The 21,664-nt window shown below is 45.5% G+C and overlaps 1 protein-coding gene across 2 annotated transcripts in view; it reads right to left on the reverse strand.

Moving 5' to 3' along the window:
* Positions 1 to 21,664, reverse strand: part of dock8 (dedicator of cytokinesis 8) — an 80,614-nt gene that overhangs the window by 24,261 nt on the left and 34,689 nt on the right. The window contains exons 9-26 of one of the 2 annotated variants that reach the window (XM_055920197.1): positions 15,220 to 15,369; positions 14,115 to 14,195; positions 13,840 to 13,999; positions 13,545 to 13,678; positions 10,253 to 10,346; positions 9,815 to 9,977; positions 7,057 to 7,174; positions 6,796 to 6,866; positions 6,546 to 6,684; positions 5,880 to 5,981; positions 5,538 to 5,633; positions 5,223 to 5,457; positions 4,857 to 5,021; positions 1,779 to 1,954; positions 1,436 to 1,531; positions 650 to 742; positions 395 to 544; positions 114 to 227 (exon numbers count right to left, since the gene is read on the reverse strand). In XM_055920197.1, coding sequence (XP_055776172.1) covers positions 114 to 227; positions 395 to 544; positions 650 to 742; positions 1,436 to 1,531; positions 1,779 to 1,954; positions 4,857 to 5,021; positions 5,223 to 5,457; positions 5,538 to 5,633; positions 5,880 to 5,981; positions 6,546 to 6,684; positions 6,796 to 6,866; positions 7,057 to 7,174; positions 9,815 to 9,977; positions 10,253 to 10,346; positions 13,545 to 13,678; positions 13,840 to 13,999; positions 14,115 to 14,195; positions 15,220 to 15,369 — 2,337 coding nt within the window. Of the gene's footprint in view, positions 1 to 113; positions 228 to 394; positions 545 to 649; positions 746 to 1,435; positions 1,532 to 1,778; positions 1,955 to 4,856; positions 5,022 to 5,222; positions 5,458 to 5,537; positions 5,634 to 5,879; positions 5,982 to 6,545; positions 6,685 to 6,795; positions 6,867 to 7,056; positions 7,175 to 9,814; positions 9,978 to 10,252; positions 10,347 to 13,544; positions 13,679 to 13,839; positions 14,000 to 14,114; positions 14,196 to 15,219; positions 15,370 to 21,664 lie in introns of both variants that reach the window. The other variant, XM_055920196.1, reaches the window with a different exon arrangement.

Genomic DNA, 21,664 nt, shown 5'->3' on the forward strand with positions numbered 1-21,664 from the left:
TATGCTGTAAGCAACTTCTTATAGGTAACTACCATGTAACTACCATCTTTTGTAGCGTCACTTAAAATAGGACGGTAGAATATTGTGGTTAGGAAGTGTATTGTGGTAGTGACCTGGTTGCAGTAGTTTTTGACCAGGATGAAGACGAAGCCTCGGTCCATGAGAGACAGCAGGTCATACAGGAAGAAAGCAAGGCTGATGTTGACCTTCTCTGCCTGCTCCAACTCCTAACAACAACGCAAACAAACAGTTGATTTTCACTTAATACCAGCCAACGGTCTCCTTAGAGACACAAGATCAAACATTCATATTTTCATTTTTATTCAAATGAGTATTGGAAGTTAAGTGATGATTTGATGAATTGAGTCTACAAAAAGTGCAAGCTGTTATTAACCTTCTGCTGTTTGACCAGGATGGTCCCTATCTCGGCGGTGACCACAGAGACGATGGTGGTGATGTCGTCTTTGAAGCGGTCTGAGAAGCGGCTCCTGCGAGGGACGTCCTGCTTCTCCAGCTGAGACACATGCTGGGCCATGCTCTTCACCTGGACACACACACACACACACACACACACACACACACATTTATTTGTAGTCCATGAACAACTCCATTAAGAAAAACACGCTACGGCTATATTGTACACACTTACCAGCAGTTCAAAGAAGAACCAGGCGTATTTGTACGCGTTCTCTCTGCAGACCCCCGTGCTGACCACCATCTGTAGAGCCAACTCTTCATGGAACTGCTGTCAGAGAAACACAGAGCCTTGACGTTACTACCACCGCTAATACACTAGTGTCTGGTGACCTATATGTAGAACACAGCGTACTCTATATAAGAACCACATGTTACTTCTTGTCAGCTAAATACAACCTATATGTTAGCTAGCGAGACAGAGACTGAGCCAGGCACATTGTAGCTGGTGGCTACACAAACCAGAGCTAGCCAATCCACAGTGACCCCAGCCAGGGAAATCAGATACACCGTTTCAAGGGAAGGGTCTGGTCTTACTTGCACATGGCTAACAACACAAGAACACGTCTCAAAGTGATTTAATTTTGAAGCACACACACACACACACAATTTGATGTCTGTTAAGTCTGAGACTGTGTAGAACCTCAGGTCTACGTCATGTTCAGCTTCTATATCACATGCCAGTGCAGTTGACTCCGCAACCACCGATGTACACATCACACTATATGGAAGATTTTACTGGCTACTACGTAACATCCCACCGAGATGTATAATTCGCATTCTACTCAGAATGCAAATGGGGATGTTATTCTCAGTGTTGAGCCAGTATGAAAGACACAGTAGTTTACGTGTTAGTATATGCTCTGACCTTCTCAGTATAACACTGCCCTCCACTGGTGACTGTTGGTATCACAGGTGTGAATAAGGATTTATTACGGTGGCTCTTTCTGGTATGTGTTACCTTTCTGTTGGAGGGCCGGGTCCCGCCTGTAGACCTCTGAGGGTGGCTGCTCGAATCCACACAGGTGGACATGCGACAGCCTGGGGTGTTGTAGCCCTGCCGGAGAAGACCGCAACAACGGGGTGGTCATGAAGAACCTGAACCACACTGGACCATCTGGGTTATTGGTGCTTTAGAAACACAGAGACAGACAGACAGGGCCTGCGTCCCAAATGGCACCCTATTCCCTATATAGTGCACTACGAGTTGCACTACAGGGCCCACGAGTTGCCATTTGGGACACAGACATGGATTTGCCGGGTGTGTTACCCACTCAACCACGGCTCTGCATGTGTATCAGTACCTTAGCTGACAGGATGTTTTTGACCTCTGTGTCCTCTGCACTGTGTGGAGCAGGTATATCAGGGTTGCTGCTGCTGCGGAGCCGAGACTGCAGTAGCATGGCTCCTACTGTGGTGGCTGAGGCCCGCCCCATTGTACTGTAGCGCCCCTCAGTGGGAGGTAACACCCCATCTGGACCTGGACACACAGGGGAGAGCCATGTCACTGGCCTGATCTACCTGGTCAGACTTTGCTTTACACACTAAACCTGCACACTGAACCTGCACACTGAACCTAAACGATAAACCTGCACACTGAACCTAAACGATAAACCTGCACACTGAACCTGCACACTGAACCTAAACGATAAACCTGCACACTGAACCTGCACCTAAACACTGAACCTACACACTGAACCTGCACACTGAACCTGCACCTGCACACTGAACCTGCACCTGCACACTGAACCTGCACCTACACACTGAACCTGCACCTACACACTGAACCTGCACCTACACACTGAACCTGCACCTACACACTGAACCTGCACCTACACACTGAACATCTACCTACACACTGAACATCTACACACTGAACATCTACCTACACACTGAACATCTACCTACACACTGAACATCTACCTACACACTGAACATCTACACACTGAACATCTACACACTGAACATCTACACACTGAACATCTACACACTGAACATCTACACACTGAACATCTACACAGGGCTGGGGAGGTTTGAAGGTGGGGAGTGGAGTGGTAGGTTTATCGGGGGTGGGGGTGACATGGGAGAATTTGGGAAGGTTGAGCACCAGGCGGGGTGCAGCGTTTTGGATTAGATGCAGTGGTTTGATGGCACCAGCGAGGAGCTCAACCAACAGCGAGTTGCAGTAGTCCAGGCGGGAGATGATAAATGCCTGGATTAGGACCGGCGCCACTTCCTGTGTGAGGTAGGGTCGTACTCTACAGATGTTGTAGAGCATGAACCTGCAGTAGCAAGTCACTGCTTTGATGTTTGTAGAGAACGACAGGGTCACGCCAAGGTTCTTTGCATTCTGGGAGGGGGACACCATGGAGTTGTCAACTGTGATGAAGTTTTGGCAGTGCGGAGAGCCTCCGGGACACAAAGAAGAGCCGTCTCGGTGGAGTGACACGTTTTGATGCCTGACTGGTTAGGGTGAAGAAGATGGTTCTGAGAGAGATAGTGTGAGAGTCGGTCAGAGACAGCACGCCTAAGTGTTTTGGAAAGAAAAGAAGGGTCTGTAGTTGTTGACATCAGAGGGTTCGAGTGTTGTTTTCCTGAGGAGGGGAGCGATAAGTCAGTGGTCTGGGATGAGGGACGTGAGAAGGTCTCCGGAGATGGTCTAGAGAAGGGAGGAGGGGATGGGGTCGAACGGCAGGTTGTCAGGTGGCTGAACCTCACTAGTCGCAGGATTTCATCTGGAGAGAGAGGGGAGAAAGGGGTCAAAGCGTAGGGTAGTGGGACCAGTGGATTTAATAAGCTGAGTGAATGAGGAGCGGATGTCGACAATCTTCTTTTTAAAAGTGGCTGACAAAGTCATCTGCAGAAAGGGAGGAGGGGGGGTGGAGGATTACGGAGGGAGGAAAAGGTGGAAAAGAGTTTCCTAGGGTTAGAGGCAGACGCTTGAAATCTAGTGCAATAGAAAGTGCTTTTAGCAGCAGATACAGAGGAAGAGAAGGTAGAGAGGAGGGAGTGAAAGGATAATAGGTCCTCCAGAAGTGAAGTTCTCCTCCATTGCCTCGTAATGAGTCACTCAGCCACAGAGCAGGAGGGGAGGGCCGAGCCGGCCGGGAAGAAAGGGGAAAGGAGAAAGTCATAGCATGCGTAAAGAGAGGTTAGTAGGGTTGAAGAGGCAGGAGGGAGAAGGATTTAGCAGAAGGGAGATATGATAGAAGAGGAAAAGAGTAGTGGGGGGGGGGGGGGGGGGGGTAGAGAGAGAGGTAGAGAGGTAGAGAGGTAGAGAGACAGAGAGGTAGAGAGACAGAGAGACAGAAAGAGGTAGAGAGACAGAGAGGTAGAGGGAGAGAGAGAGAGGTAGAGAGGTAGAGAGAGAGAGAGGTAGAGAGAGAGAGAGGTAGAGAGAGAGGTAGAGAGAGAGGTAGAGAGAGAGCGAAGATTGTGACGGTGCATGACTATCTGGGTAGGAGCTGAGTGGCTAGGGTTGGAGGAGAGGGAGACCGAAAAAGAAACAAAGTAGTGATCAGAGACCTGGAGGGAGGGTTGCCTTGAGATTAGTAGGCAAACAGCCTCTAGTGAAGAGGAGGTCAAGCGTATTGCCTGCCTTGTGAGTGACAGTGGACTGCAAAAGGGTGAGGTCGAAAGAGGCAAGGATGGGAAGGAAAGAGTTGGAAATAAATTCATCGAAAGCAGACATCGGGAGGTTGAAGTCGCCCAGTACAAAGAGCGGTGAGCGATTTTCAGGAAATGAGCTTATCAAGGTGTCAAACTCATTGAGGAACTCTCTAAGGGCACCTGGTGGGCGATAGACAACAACGTTAAGCTTGAGTGGACAAGTGACAGTGACAGCATGGAATTCAAATGAGGAGATGGACAGGTGAGTGATGGAGAAAAGACAAAATCTCCACCGGAGAAATGAGTGGCCCTGTGCAGTGTTCTCTGGGGTGATCCATGTCTCCGTCCGGGCCAAAAAGTCTCGGGACTGAAGCGCAGCACAGGCTGAGATGAACTCGGCGTTCTTGAGCGCAGATCGGCAGTTGTGCACGCAGGGTACACTAAATTAGAAGGGTTGCAGCTAAGGGGTGGGGAGCGTCTGTAAAGCCTACAGGGAGAGGAGCAAACTGGGATAGAAAAAAGTGCATAGTTGCCAAAGCTACAACCGAGCAAAATGAAATCATCTGAAAAGAACTAGGTAAAATACTATAGCAATGTATTGGCGTAATTACATAGTTACCCTTCATTTAAATTATTACTGTTTCATGTATCTTATCTGCAGTTACTGTGTTGAGTGAAGCATATTCTAGTCGTGCTCATGAGGCAAATGTCATATAAATTGACGTCCAGTCTCTTACTCCCATCACCATGACAACGGGTCTGGTGGTAGCTACCTGTGTTGAGGAGATCCCGGGGAGAGTCGGCCAGGCGGAACACCCAGTACAGGTATGTTGCTAGGAGACCGTTCCTACCCTGCTGGTCCCTGGCCAGCTCCTGGCTGTTGTGGAGACTGTTGACGATGGACACCACCGACTCAAAAGCTATCTGGGCTAGGTTGGCTAGGAAATAAATACATGCACACACACGGTTAACACAACACAGGTCAAACACATCAGGTAAACTCTTCCACTTCCTGTCTGTCCTTCCAGTGGAGTGCCTGTCTTGCTCTAGCCGTCTGTCTGAAAGCCCAGGACAGTGACGTCCCCCTGGGTAACTGCCTATCTGAAAGCCCTAGGTGACCTCTCCCTATATATAGGTACCTATCTGTCCAGCGATGACCATGGGCTGCATGATGAGGGTGAAGAGTTGATCTAAGACCAGGTGGAGGTAGAGGACCAGAGGTTCAAGTCTGGAGGAGGGCAGGGAGATGATGCTCAGCTTCAGCTCGTTCTCTAGCTTGTTCTCCGGAATCTTCTCTTCCCGAACCCGGAGTGGGAACGTCGCTCCGCCCTCCAGGGCGTGGCACAACGTGAAGAAACGCTCCAAGTGGTTATCCTGGGGTGGGGAAGGGGTTAAAAAATACAACTTTTGTTGTGTGTGTGTGCATGTGCGTGCATGTGTGTGTATAGACTCACCTGTGTGTGTACAGAGGACACAGCCTGTATCTCCAAGTTGAACACTCCTTTGTGGCCCTCCATCCACTTGACTGGAGGGACCTGAGGGGGGATTTTCTACAGAGAGAGAAAGAGAGAGAGAGAGAGAGTTTGACATATTAAAACTCATTCTGAGCTAATATATATATAATATATATAATTTGTATGGCCATCTAAACACAATCCATAAATCAGTAAATCAATCAATAAATGGCAAATAAGTATCTTCTATCCACAAGGGGGAGCCACTCCTCTTCACAAACTACTGATACATTTTTTTGAAACTGTTGTCTGGAGAATTGAAATGGACAATTGAATGGTTACCTCAGGTGAGTGCAGTGAGTAGTTGACAGGCAGTCTGTCCAGGGCGATGGGAAGGCAGTACTGACCAGTCTGTAATCTGTCACAACTCAGTATAGGCAGCCACTACAGTACACAGAGGGATAGACAGTACATCAGCTAGCAGCACACATTGACTATTGACAGACACTATGGACACCCACGTACACGAGATAGACTATCTACATATCATTGAGGAGTATCACTTACCAAACATATTGTAAGTATATTGACCATACATGAATGAACTGTTGTGTGCGTCGCCATGTTCAGTAGAGTAGCTGCATGTTCATGTAAGACCACGTGAAACCAGTGTGATCCAGATCAGATGAGACCAGGGACCGTATTTATAAAGGCTGTGTTTACACAGGCAGCCTAATTCTGATCTTTTGACAATAATTGATCTTTTGACCAATCAGATCAGATCTTTTGCCCATAACTGGGTAAAAAGATCAGAATTGAGCTGCCTGTGTAAACGCAGCCATTACGTCTCAGAGTAGGAGTGCTGCTCTAGGATCAGTTTTGCCTTTTCGATCACAATGAACACGATTACATGGACAGAGGGTAGCTGATCCTAGACCAGCACTCCTACTCTGAGGCACTTTATGACTATAGGCCCAGGTGAGACCAGGTGTGAGGGGTCAGACTTACAGAGAATCCTATGAATGTCTCACTGGTGGCTGTCTGCTTCTGTTGACAGCTGATATGGTAGAAGGTAAACAAAAGGTGGTGTCTCTCAGTCAGCCTGGCAGGCAGAGCTATCTTCACCTCCTCATAGAAGTCTGGAGACCTGAGTCCCAGTCACACAGAGAAGACAGGGAAAAAAAATGAAGATTATTATATTAGAAAATGTAATATGCATATCATGCAGTAGTTGTATTATTAGCATCTATCCACTTGCTTGTTATGGTACGTGACCGGGGTGTATACTTCGTGCACAAACTCTGGACCATTTGATTTTCCGAAAATGACCTAGGAGGAAAAAGAAAGCAGAGTAAAATCGATAAAACCCCCCCAAAAAAATGTCCCAGCGACACACATTGTGTGTGTGTGTGTGTGTGTGTGTGTGTGTGTGTGTGTGTGTGTGTGTGTGTGTGTGTGTGTGTGTGTGTGTGTGTGTGTGTGTGTGTGTGTGTGTGTGTGTGTGTGTGTCAAACTTTACAGGCAGCACACAGCTCGGGTCTTCTCCACTCATAAACTGGATTTTAATGGTGATGTTCCTTGCTGAAGTCAGCCTGTTGACAAAGTTGAGCCGCTGGGGGTATACATAGAACAGGTTCCTGGAGAGAGGGACGGAGAGAGGGAGAGAGAGAGATCGAGATTGTTCACAGTACATCCTCATGGTGGAAGGGATGGTGTGGTCATTTAAGAGAGAATAATAGTTCCAGGGAAAACGCTAGGGATTTTCCAATTATCTCTCCTTCCTCCCACCTCTTCACTTCCCTTCACTGATTCGAAAGGAAATAACTGGTATAAGAAATATGGAAACTCCCACGAGCCCATGCCTCCTCTAATCCAATTATTTTAGATTTGTGGGAAGTAGTGAGTTAATGCACACTTCAGGAGAAATTATATATTAATGGGACGCAGCCCAAGCCGTACTTGTAGCCTGTGAAATGGTCTGTGCTAGCCGGGATCCTTGGGACGTCCCTACCTCATTGAAGTTGAAATTTCAAATGGTTAGGGTTAAAGTTACAATTAGGTTATGGTTAGGTTTAGGGTAGGGGTTAAGGTTAAGGTTAGGATTATGGTTTAGGGTTGGTCCCAAAGATCTTGAATAGCACAGACCCCTGTTAAATGCTAGTGCATTCGGTCAGGTCAGGGGGTCAGGAAAAACCCATAGGGCATGTGCAGCGCTCCCACCTCAGAGTTATGACAGCCTGAGCCTGCACATCAATACTAAACCACTAGATGGCACTCTGTGGAGCTAAGTACAAAATGCATGATATTGCACAATTACACGGCATCAAAAACAACATAACAAATGTGGTCATCTGTCCTGAGACAGGAGACACGCGCTTAGGGTGTGTCCCAAATGGCACCCTATTTCCTATATAATGCCCTACTTTTGACCACTGCCCTATGGGGAATAAGGTGCCATTTTAAGCGCAAAGAGGAGGAAGGAGTGAAGTGTTGACATTACTCAGGTCAGACTCTTGGTAGAAGTGTTTACAACGTTGGTGGAAACTATGAGGCCTGAAGCTACGTGCTCATTGTGCTGTGGTCAGTACAATCACACCTGGAGACTGGCTGTCTAACATGTGTAAATTTCACATGAAGGGAAATGTATACATGGTGGTAAGAATGGAGACAGTGAATACACTGTTAGGGGTAGTAAGTAATGGACCAACAGTGCTTGAAGCTATACTACATGACCAAAAGTATGTGGACACCTGCTCGTCAAACACCTCATTCCAAAATCATGGGCATTGATATGGAGTTGGTCCACCCTTTGCCGCTACAACAGCCTCCACTCTTCTGGGAAGACTTTCCACTAGATGTTGGAACATTGCTGCAGGGATTTGCTTCCATTCAGCCACAAGAGCATTAGTGAGGTCGGGCGATTAGGCCTGGCCCGCAGTCAGCGTTCCAATTCATCCCAAAGGTGTTCGATGGGGTTGAGGTCAGGGCTCTGTGTAGGCTAGTCAAGTTCTTCCACAACGATCTCGCCAAACCATTTCTGTATGGACCTAACTTTGTGCACGGGGGCATTGTCATGCTAAAACAGGAAAGAGCCTTCCCCAAACTGTTGCCACAAAGTTGGAAGCACAGAATCGTCTAGAATGTCATAGTATGTTGTTGCGTTAAGATTTCCCTTCACTGGAACTAAGGAGCCCGAACCATGAAAAACAGCCCCAGACCATCATTCCTCCTCCACCAAACTTTACAGTTGGCACTATCCATTTGGGCCAAACCCATATTCGTCCGTTGGACTGCCAGATGGTGAAGGAGAACATTCATCACTCCAGAGAACAAGTTTCCACTGCTCCAGAGTCCAATAGTGGTGAGCTTTACGCCACTCCAGCCAACGCTTGGCATTGCACATGGTGATCTTAGGCTTGTGTGCGGCTGGTCGGCCATGGAAACCCATTTCATGAAGCTCCCGACGAACAGTTCTTGTGCTGATGTTGCTTCCAGAGGCAGTTTGGAACTCGGTATTGAGTGTTGCATCCGCCGAGGACAGACGATTTTTACGCGCTACGTGCTTCAGCACTCGGCGGTCCCGTTCTGTGAGCTTGTGTGGCCTACCACTTCACGGCTGAGCCATTGTTGCTTCTAGACGTTTCCACTTCACAATAACAGCACTTACAGTTGACCAAGGCAGCTCTTTCACGGCAGAAAATTGACATACTGACTTGTTGGAAAGGTGGCATCCTATGACAGTGCCACGTTGAAAGTCACTGAGCTCTTCAGTAAGGCCATTCTACTGCCAATGTTTGGCTATGGAGATTGCATGGCTGTGTGCTCGATCTTATACACCTGTCAGCAACGGGTGTGGCTGAAATAGCCGAGTCTACTAATTTGAAGGGGTGTCCACATACAGTACTTTTGTGTATATATAGGGTTTGTTCTTTGGTAATTACATTCTGTCTAACTCGCTAAAGGTTGTATCCACCGACAATGAAGTGATGAAATGAGCTTTGAGGAGAACATGCAGAATATGCAATATTGGAAAATGTGTTTCAAGACACATCTCACATCTAAAAGGCATTTCCTCCTACAGAGCAGAGAGGATGCAGTGAGTGAACTAACCTGTAAATGCTGTCATGAACTGTGTGTGTGTTTGCCTGTGTGCGCTTGCCTGTGTTTTGTATGTGTGTGTGTGTGTTTTGTATGTGTGTGTGTGTGTGTGTGTGTGTGTGTGTGTGTGTGTGTGTGTGTGTGTGTGTGTGTGTGTGTGTGTGTGTGTGTGTGTTCACCTGTAAGTGCTGTGTGGAACATAGACCTCGCTGGAAGGGAACTCCAACACCTCTTTGATAGGTCTCAGGTTCTTCTCAGCCACTGGCTTGACTGGGATCAGCTCAGCAGAGAGACATGCCATCGGGTTGTCATGGACCGGGGTCACATCCAGTTTAATCATACCTAACACGGACCATGTCAGAAACAAGTCAAGCACAGTCTCAAACTACGTGAGATATTTCGTCAGAGAGACGTCAGAGAGATATTTCTAAGTAGGTCACACGTAAAGGAAAGTTGCAGTCGCACTTAAACCCACATAAACCCAGGCATAACATTTACAAACACACACAACTTGCTCTTAGAAATTGTACATTATAGTCACGTGTTGTTGGGTGGAATGGAGTGAAACAGCATATACAGATAGCCAGGTCTTTCTGTGTGGTTGAATGGAGGATTACCTGATATGGTTTTAATTCTTCTCTGCAGGGATGAGAACTTCTTGATGTCTGCCAGGAACTTGAACAAGTCCTCGTCGCTCAGACGGTCGCCTTCCTGAAACACAGCGGGATCCTAGTTCAGTCAAATACACATGGGTTTGTGTTCATCTGTAGAAGAAGTGGAGCCCAACAAAACATTCACTATGTGCTAAAAGCAACAACGTCGGACTCGGGCTTTCTGCATAGCTGAAGAGGTGTGGTGGGGATGATATACTGTCTAACACGGAACCCAAACCGGCTGCGCGCGCGTGCTATCGTGCATAAATGTATTTTGCCCCCCCACACCAAACGCGATCACGCCATGCAGATTAAAATATCAAAACAAACTCTGAACCAATGACAATTTGGGGACAGGTCGAAAAGCATTAAACATGTATGGCAATTTAGCTAGTTAGCTTGCACTTGCTAGCTAACGTTAATTTGTCCTATTTAGCTAGCTTGCTGTTGCTAGCTAATTTGTCCTGGGATATAAACATTGAGTTGTTATTTTACCTGAAATGCACAAGAACCTCTACTCCGACAATTAATCCACACATAAAACGGCCAACCGAATCGTTTCTAGTCATCTCTCCTCCTTCCAGGCCTTTTCATCGTTTAATTTATATGGTGATCGCATCTAAACTTTAATTCTATTACCACAACTACCGGCAAAACAGTTCGTCTTTCAATCACCCACGTGGGTATAACCAATGAGGAGATGGCACGTGGGTACCTGCTTCTATAAACCAATGAGGAGATGGGAGAGGCAGGAATTGCAGCGCGATCTGCGTCAGAAATAGGAATGAGTTCTATTTTAGCCCTTGGCATCGCAGACGCTCATTGGGGCGCGCGAGCAGTGTGGGTGCAATAATTGAATAACATGGATTTCTACATGTATTTTGCGACGCTCACGCACGCGACGTGTCCGTTCTGGTCAGCATGTCAGAGTTAAAAAGTGTGAAGATGCAGTGTTGCACAGCAGACCTCTCATCTTTTCCAACTAAACATAATGTAAGAAAGTGACAAATATTTGGGCCACATATTGAGGGGTGCAACTAAGAGTTTCTGCAACACCAATTCTTGGGCTTATCCACAGATGATAGTAGGATGTCAAAATGCACCCTTGCTGTGCGATGCTATTCCGTGCATGTCTGCTATGTGGATTATGTCCTTCCTTCCTCAACATTATCATTATTTCTCAATACTGATGGAGGAGCAGTTCCTAGAGAAATATTACCATCTACGGCTGCAAATATTTATGAGGATTTATGGTAAGTGTATATGATATCTGGTTAGATATGGCCAGGCCTTATCACATGTACAGTCGTGGCCAAAAGTTGAGAATGACACAAATATACATTTTCACAAAGTCTGCTGCCTCAGTTTGTATGGTGGCAATTTGCATATACTCCAGAATGTTATGAATAGTGAGCAGATGAATTGAAAAGTCCCTCTTTGCCATGCAAATGAACTGAATCCCCCAAAAACATTTCCACTGCATTTCAGCCCTGCCACAAAAGGACCAGCTGACATCATGTCAAGGATTCTCTCGTTAACACAGGTGTGAGTGTTGACGAGGACAAGGCTGGAGATCACTCTGTCATGCTGATTGAGTTTGAATAACAGACTGGAAGCTTCAAAAGGAGGGTGGTGCTTGGAATCATTGTTCTTCCTCTGTCAAACATGGTTACCTGCAAGGAAACACGTGCCGTCATCATTGCTTTGCACAAAAAGGGCTTCACGGGCAAGGATATTGCTGCCAGTAAGATTGCACCTAAATCAACCATTTATCGGATCATCAAGAATTTCAAGGAGAGCCGTTCAATTGTTGTGAAGAAGGCTTCAGGGCACCCAAGAATGTCCAGCAAGCGCCAGGACCATCTCCTAAAGTTGATTCAGCTACGGGATCTGGGCACCACCAGTACAGAGCTTGCTCAGGAATGGCAGCAGGCAGGTGTGAGTGCATCTGCACGCACAGTGAGGCGAAGACTTTTGGAGGATGGCCTGGTGTCAAGAAGGGCAGCAAAGAAGCCAATTCTCTCCAGGAAAAACATCAAGGACAGACTGATATTCTGCAAAAGGTACAGGGATTGGACTGCTGAGGACTGGGCTAAAGTAATTTTCTCTGATGAATCCCCTTTCCGATTGTTTGGGGCATCAGGAAAAAAGCTTGTCGGGAGAAGACAAGGTGAGCGCTACCATCAGTCCTGTGTCATGCCACCAGTAAAGCATCCTGAGACCATTCATGTGTGGGGTTGCTTCTCATCCAAGGCAGTGGGCTCACTCACAACTTTGCCTAAGAACACAGCCATAAATAAAGAATGGTACCAACACATCCTCCGAGAGCAACTTCTCCTAACCATCCAGGAACAGTTTGGTGACGAACAATGCCTTTTCCAGCATGATGGAGCACCTTGCCATAAGGCAAAAGTGATAACTAAGTGGCTCGGGGAACAAAACATCGATAGTTTGGGTCCATGGCCAGGAAACTCCCCAGACCTTAATCCCATTGAGAACTTGTGATCAATCCTCAAGAGGACAAACAAAAACCCACAAATTCTGACAAACTCCAACCATTGATTATGCAAGAATGGGCTGCCATCAGTCAGGATGTGGCCCAGAAGTTAATTGACAGCATGCCAGGGCGGATTGCAGAGGTCTTGAAAAAGAAGGGTCAACACTGCAAATATTGACTCTTTGCATCAACTTCATGTAATTGTCAATAAAAGCCTTTGACACTTATGAAATGCTTGTAATTATACTTCAGTGTTCACTAGTAACATTTGACAAAAATATCTAAAGACACTGAAGCAGCAGACTTTGTGGAAATTCATATTTGTGTCATTCTCAAAACGTTTGGCCACGACTGTATGTCTGCTCTGTGGATTATGTGTGAAATGAAATCATTTCTTGTCTCGAGGTGACACCCACAACGTTGAGCATATCGGTGCTTATATCGCTGTATCAATGCTTATATTATAGTGTGTGTGTGTGTGTGTGTGTGTGTGTGTGGGGTTACGTGTGTGTGTGTGTGGGGGGGGGGGGGGTTACGTGTGTGTGTGTGTGTGTGTGTGTGGGGGGGGGGTTGTGGTGGGAGTTACGTGTGGGGGGGGGGGGGGGCGGGGGAGTTACGTGTGTGTGTGTGTGTGGGGGGGGGGGTATGGGGGTTGTGGTGGGAGTTACGTGTGTGTGTGTGTGTGTGTGTGTGTGTGTGTGTGTGTGTGTGTGTGTGTGTGTGTGTGTGTGTTGTTTTCTATAGTGCATGTGTCCAGACCTGCTTGCAGAATGTGCTGATGGTGATGGTAGCAGGTTTGAAGGCAGACATGTTACACTGGTCTTCCATGGTAGCGAACCTCTCAGAGTTCCTCCTGGGCAGCTGGCCTCTCTTATCCAGACTGCTGGACTTACCTGGACAGGGGAGGTGAACCATGACAAGTCCCTCAAGTTAGGTACAGAAAGGTAAATGTAAGGTGTGATCCAACAAGCCTTGGACTTCAGTTCAAGAGTAAACCAGCTTATCACACTCGCACGCAAAACAATTAAACAATCTCACACACACACACACTGACCATTGAGGCTGTCAGAGTCGGTGGTGTCCCGGTCCAGCGTGGCGGTGCTGATGACGTTCATGATGTTGACCGTGGCCCAGGCGAAGGGCATCCGGTAGCGACCCAGTCTCTGACAGAACGTCTCTGACTGGCTGCGCAGCTTCTCCAACTTCTCCTTATTCTGATCCAGGGAACCACACATAAGCACAATTACAACCTATAGCTGCTGTGTGTGTGTGTGTGTGTGTGTGTGTGTGTGTGTGTGTGTGTGTGTGTGACGGGCCTCATGGCACTACCTTCGCTGAGTCACTCTCCTTCATAACCATGTATGGTTCAGCACAGTCACTGATCTCCCCCTGCTGCAGCACCTTCTCTATCTGAAACACAGCCAGGACAAGCTAATACTGTACACAGGTGTCTATGGTCAGTTACATACAATATGTTACCCTAACACACAGGGCCCAGTTTCCCGATAGCGACGGAACTTAGGCTTAGGAGTGTCTTAACAGTGCATCTTTCCTACAACGCCCGAAGATGTAACATGCGTTTCCCAAAACACCACGCAGAGAGACGGGTCACTACGTGTGGCAATACTGATAAGATCGAAAGGGAACGCTGCTCTCGGATCAGCTTTCTTCATTCAAATATTTCTCTAACATTATAATTATTTCACAATACTGAGGACGGATCAGCTCCTAGATAGATATTACCACCTAAGGCTGCAAATGCACGAAATCACCAATTTGGCACATTTGTGCGCACATGTTAGGCTAGACATTAATATATTGGGGCAAATTACAGACAGTAGCCTACAAGTAGCAAAATAGAACTCCATTGATTGGACATGAAATGTATTTCAATATGATTGAAATAGGCCTATAGCTTACTGTTTCTATTTGAATGCAGTAATCTCGGTTTTCATTTTAAGCATATTTATATACGTATCAATTGCAAAAACATTGGCAACTTTGTATTTGCAGTCTACTTTGTTTTGATGTTATTGGTGGACACAGAGAGATGGATAAACCATGTGATTCTATGTTTAGCGGAGATCCTGTGTGTTTAAAGTGACGTGGGAGGGCAAAAAAAAGCATCTAACGACACTTAGCGGAGGCAGGTTTTAGAGTACAACTGTTTGTGGTTTTGGGAAACAACGCAGAGATTTAACGATGCTCCTACAAAAGATTCTAACAATGAACTTAAGATGAACTTTAAAAAAAAATTGGAAACCATTTCTAGAACAATAGAGGCACCATGGGTAATATGTGAGGAGGTAGATGGGTCTATAATGTTTACCTTAATGACCAACAACTGTAGATCTGTGCACAGTATTAGGTATGTCTATTACCTGAATGAGCAAGTACTGTAGATCGATGCAGGTGGATAAGATGCATATCTTACCTTGATGACCAGGTAGATATCTGGGGAGGGGTATGTGATGGAGAAGATGGCTGCTCGGGAGAGGGTGGAGTGGTCCGTCTGTGGCGTGTGGTGTTTCAGGAACCCTTTAAACTGATCCGAGTTCAGATCACAGTAGAAGTTCTCAGATATCTGAGGAAGTCGAACATAGAAGGTCAACGCTAGAGTTCACCTTAGTAGTGGATTGGACAAACTCGTTGCAAAACGTTTTGCTACGGTGTGCCGTAATGAATGTGACCCAGTAGAGAAATTAGTATTGGGACAGGCCTTTTTCCCCCTTATCCTACATTCCAACTGGTTTCTGTCAGACAGGCTTTTGACCATGTTCTTTTTAGAGGTCGGGATCATACAGAGAGCTGTTGAACCCACTCCCTCACCCAGCTAAGAGCTCTACTATAAATCACCATCCCACTACAGATGCAGTCAAATATATTGGCACCCTTTCACTTTACAATGGAGCAGGATGTTCTGTTCTTTCTTTTCAAACCCATTTGAATGGCTATTTTTACCCTGTAGGCACCTGGGGCCTCATTTATAAGCTGTGTGTGTGTACAAAATATACCCCCTAAAAAGTGTGTGAGATATAGCATGAATGCATTTGTTTATTTGGATACCCAGTAGCTTTTGCAGAAGCATCAGCTACTCTACCTGGGGTCCACAAAAATACGAAACATGACAAGTAACAAAACACTGATAGACAAGGACAATCACACAAACACAACGCTATACAAACTAAAAAAAAAAAAATTTAAATTACTGAAAAAGATTGAAACATTCTGCCAACACAGTAAATAGACAGTAGTTTATGTAACATTTTTAACAGAATGGGTAGGATACAGTATTGCTGTGCAATAGGAGTGCGACATCAGAAACCTATTTATTCTCAGAGTTTATGGCAGGACATAGAAACACAATAATCTATTGATAAACTAAATATTGAACAACAATTCATTGTTGCATAGAAGTGTGGACTGTAGCAGTTAGCCTACGTTTAAATAGTTTCGAACATACAAGCTATCTTGCAGAATGCGCGGACATGGCACTTGCTATATAGGCAGCTAAGAGTAGCAACGTGAAGGCTACTGTTCCTGCGGGTTCCACACACGCCTGCTAATGAGATGTTTGAAAAATTCACTGCAAAATATCAAAACATTCTGCCCACACATCTACCGACAATGTGATCAAAATTGCCATTGCTCTTCCTTATAGAAACTGCCGTGGCCTAGTTCCAATAATCCCCAAAATACAGGGGATTATTGTCACCATAAAAATGACTGGAGGGTGTTTTCCAATCTGAGTTTTAATACTCGTTCGCACACGCACGGTTACGACAGGTCCCATATTTAACGGAAAACATGCATAGGCCTACATGGAAGGCATGCGCTAAATTCATAAATCTCAATATTTCTGTACATGCACAGACTTTTCAGAAAAAGTGCATTCAGAAATGTCGTGTGAAATTTCAATAGTTTGGTTATAAAGGGCCCTGCATTTTACCACAGGTGAGATCAATTACACAGTAAACGAAAATCATTGCCTCCAACCAAATGAACGTGAATTGTTAATAATTTTGTCCAGGTCATTTACAGTGCATTGGGAAAGTACTCAGACTCCTAGACTTTTTCCACATTTTGTTGCGTTACAGCCTTATCCTAAAATTGATTAAATAGTTTTCCCACCTCACCAACCTACACACAATATCCCATAATGACAAAGCAAAAACATGTTTTTAGAAATATTAGCAAAAAAAATTCTGATCCTTTACTCCACATATGTCAGAGTCAAGGCCCGCGGGCCACATCCGGCCCGCGAGAAGGTTTTTTACGGCCCCTGGGATGATCTTGATTTATTATTAGAACCGGCCCGCAGACCGCAGCAAGCCGGCAGCCCGCAGATCTTTTACACGCACCAATACTACATTTCCCACAATGCAACGGTGACGCACCGAGCAGTAGGCTGCTTCATTTCAATATTTATTGGCACAGCAGTCGTCAGCATCACAGTAAAATTAACTTTCAGATACCCATCAAAAATGGCAAAACGGAAGGTGGACACTGAGAACCGGGGGTTTCAAACAAGGTGGGAGTCGGAGTATATGTTCACGGAGGTAGCTGGAAAACCTGTGTGTCTTCTGTGTGGAGAAAGTGTGGCGGTACTGAAAGAGTATAATCTGAGACGACATTATGAAACGAAACACGCGGACAAAAACAAGGACATGGAACAAAGGCTACAAAAGGAAGAGGAATTAAAACGAGGCCTCAAATCTCGACAGGCTCTGTTCAAAAAAGCCAAATCACAAGGCCAGGCTGCTGTCAAGGCCAGTTTTATTTTGGCAGAAGAGATCGCTAAATCAGCCCGGCCATTTACGGAGGGGGATTTCATCAAAAACTGCATGATTAAAGTTTGTGACGAAGTTTGCCCAGAAAAAAGGCAACTCTTTTTAAATGTGAGTCTGAGCAGAAACACCATTGCCGAGAGAGTAGACCAGTTGTCCATCAATCTAAAAGAGCAGCTTGTGAAAAAGGGAAAAGATTTCATTGCATATTCCTTGGCTGTGGATGAGAGCACCGACATTTCTGACATTGCCCAGTTGTCAATTTTCATCCGCGGAGTGGACTCCAGCCTAAGCGTGACAGAGGAGTTTTTGGCTTTACGTCCTATGCATGGCACAACTACGGGGCATGATTTGTATGAAGAGGTGTCAAGATGTGTAAATGAGATGGAGCTGCCTTGGGAAAAACTTGTGGGTTTGACAACCGACGGAGCACCTGCGATGTGTGGACTCAGGAGCGGACTGGTGGCGAAGATACGGGAAAAGATGCAAGAGGAAAACGCGACAGGTGAGCTGACAGCTTATCATTGTATCATACACCAGGAAGCGTTGTGCGGTAAAGCCTTGAAAATGGAGCATGTAATGAGCATCATCACGCGCACAGTTAACTTTATCAGAGCCAAAGGTTTGAATCACCGCCAGTTCAAGGCATTTCTGACGGAGTTAGAAACGGAGCATGGTGATTTGCCTTATCACACAGAGGTGCGATGGCTAAGCCAGGGAAAGGTGCTTCAAAGATGTTTCGAGCTTCGTGAGGAGATTTGTCTGTTCTTGGACAGCAAAGGGAAAGACACAACACAACTCCGAGACGAAATGTTTCTGTGTGAAATGGCTTTTCTGTGTGACATTACGAGTCATCTGAATGCAATGAACTTGCAGCTGCAGGGTCGGGATCATGTCATCTCTGATATGTACAGTACAGTGAAGGCATTTAAAACCAAACTGACTCTGTGGGAGACGCAGATACGGAAAGAAAATTTGAGCCACTTTCCCAGCTGCCAGACCATGAAAGAGAAGCTCTCTACCAGTGCGTTCCCGAGCGCACAGTTGGCTGATAAAATAGGTATGCTTGCCGCTGACTTTCGACGCCGATTTGCTGACTTTGAAGCACAAAAAAGCAGGTTGGAACTGCTCGGTAACCCATTTGCTGTTGACGTGGAAAGCTCACCACCAAACCTCCAAATGGAGTTGATTGACCTCCAATGCAATGATGCACTGAGGGCAAAATATGCGGCAGTGGGTGCTGCGGAGTTCGCCCGTTTCCTCCCCGACACAATGCCCCAGCTGCGCATCCAGGCTGCTCAAATGTTGTCTATGTTTGGCAGCACATACCTGTGTGAACAACTGTTTTCTTTGATGAACCTGAACAAAACATCACACAGAAGTCGACTTACTGCTGAACACCTCCACTCAATTCTGAGGATTTCCTCAGCTCAGAGCCTTACCCCGAACATTGATGAACTTGTGGAAAAGATGGGACACCACCAAGTATCACCCTCAACCTCAAACAAGTGAACATTACTGTGCAATCACATATTTAGAGTTTTTACTCAGTTCAAGTTTAAAAGTTAAAGTTTAATATTTGTTTTCACTGCATGTTACTTCTCCTTAAACAAAGTGTTGTTTTTGATTAATAGATTTTTGCACTTTATTTTATTGTATTTCAATCCAATTATATTTTAAAAATATTTCAGTTGAGTGGATGATAGAAAATTGCTATTATTGTTTTTTTCTTTGAAGTAAATTTAGCCCACTTTTGCTAAAATAGAAAATATAGGCTACTGATGGTGCCTTGAATACCGGTTTCTTTCATTTAATGTTCATGTTATGGGGATTTTTATATAAAGGAAATTTGTCTTTTGTGTCTGTTGAAAATTAAAGATTACTGACAGAGCCATAAGAAAATATTGCTTTATTTATCTGATCATATTGGAATATATTTGTTAGGTTTTCAGTAGGTTCAATTAGGTTCACTAGACTATATGCGTAATTTAAAAAATTTTCAATGAACATTCGAACAGTCCGGCCCTCGGCTTGTAGCTAAATTTTTTATTTGGCCCTCCGTCCATTTGACTTTGACACCCCTGCTTTACTCAGTACTTTGTTGAAGCACCTATTGGCAGCCTTGAGTCTTCTTGGGTATGACACTACAAGCTTGGCACTCTACCGATCCTCTCAAGCTCTGTCAGATTGGATGGGGAGCGTCGTTGCACAGCTATTTTAAGGTCTCTCCAGAGATGTTTGATCGGGTTCAAGTCCGGGCTCTGGCTGGGCCACTCAAGGACATTCAAAGACTTGTCCCGAAACCACTCCTGCGTTGTCGTTGTCCTGTTGGAAGGTGAACCTTCGCCCCAGTCTGAGGTCCTGAGCGCTCTGGAGCAGGTTTTCATCAAGGATCTCTGTACGTCGCTCCGTTCATCTTTCCCAACTAGTCTCCCAGTCCCTGCTGCTGAAAAACATCCCCACAGCATGATGCTGCTACCACCATGCTTCACCGTAGAGATGGTGCCAGGTTTCCTCCAGACATAAGGCTTCGCATTCAGGCCAAAGATTTCAAACTTGGTTTCAGACCAGAGAATCTTGTTTCTTATGGTCTGAGAGTCCTTTAGGTGCCTTTTGGCCAACTCTGGAGCTCTGTCAGAGTGACCATCAGGTTCTTGGTCACCTCTCTGACAAAGGCCCTTATCCCCTGCTTGCTCAGTTTGGGCGGGCTGCAAGCTCTATGAAGAGTTTTGGTGGTTCCAAACTTCTTCCATTTAAGAATGAAGGAGCTCACTGTGTTCTTAGGGACCTTCAATGCTGCAGACATTTTTGATACCCTTCCCCAGATCTGTGCCTCGACACAATCCTGTCTCAGAGCTAGCTCTAAGGACAATTCCTTCGACCTTCATGGCTTGGTTTTTGCTCTGACATGCACTGTCAACTGTGGCACCATTAATAGACAGGTGTGTGCCTTTCCAAATCCTGTCCACTTCCCAATTGAATCGGGAAGTGGAGACAGAAAATAACCGTACCCCAATATAGCCTGCTTAACTCCAAAAACGCTAAACCAGCTATATTGGGTGTAGGGTTATTCTCATTCTCCACTTCCCTATCTTTTCTTAACAAAGTGTCTCCCAGCACAATGTCAAAAGACAATTCTTGGTTGACTCGAAGCTAGCCCTAGCAATGACCCAAAAACATTTAGAAGAAAGCCAAAATGACAAAGAGCCTCTGTTTCTACGCCTCCTTTTGCGACTGTGTCCTAAGAAAAGGGTGACCCTATGGACACCCTGTACTCTGTGAGTGTCACGCGAGGTCCATTTACAACTTCTCCTCATTCCACATGTCACATTAGTCTTCTACAATAGTCTTTAACATTTCATAGCAGGACTGCTACAACAAACTGCCGTCCGTCTCTCTCTGATACTTGGGTCAACACGTCAAAGTTCAACATTTCACATGGTCTCCATAGTGACAGCTATGCAAAGTGTATTCACTTTAAAAGCCAAGAGTTCCACAGCACGTCATATTAATTTTGATGAGACACAGCACAGCTGAGGATCCCTGGCTGTTTCTAAACATTTGGCATAAACCTCAACTTAACCGCACAATCCCCTGGATGCACCATGCTTGTTATGATAATCCTATTGCTGTTGTAGTCAATACGCACCCCCGTGGTTGGTCTAATAATCATAACCATTGTCGCTATAATAATCGTTCCTACTGTGTACTGCAGGGGATTGTCAACTGGTGGCATTTTATTTGGCACCCAACATTTTTCTGAACAAAAAGTAAATAATCAGTTGTCTTATTTTTTTCTTTTGGGGGGGGGGGGGGGGGGGGGGGGGGGGGGGCATAAAATACTGTAAAAATCACTAGAAATTGAGCTCACAATGATTTCAATTTAGGATATCTTTTCCCAAGTACTTCCACTCATAAATAGAGAGACATACTGTATTTGATCATGCACCAATGTAATCAAGGTTTTAATTGATTATGTTTTTGTGAAACATACTGTAATATCTGTTTGGGCTTCTTGCAGAGTACAAATGATTCATAATTATGTTCCAAACCCCCGACCATCCACTCAAGAACAAAAATTGTCCTGCGACT

Source organism: Salvelinus fontinalis, chromosome 4 (genome assembly GCF_029448725.1).
Source record: "Salvelinus fontinalis isolate EN_2023a chromosome 4, ASM2944872v1, whole genome shotgun sequence".
NCBI lineage: Eukaryota > Metazoa > Chordata > Actinopteri > Salmoniformes > Salmonidae > Salvelinus > Salvelinus fontinalis.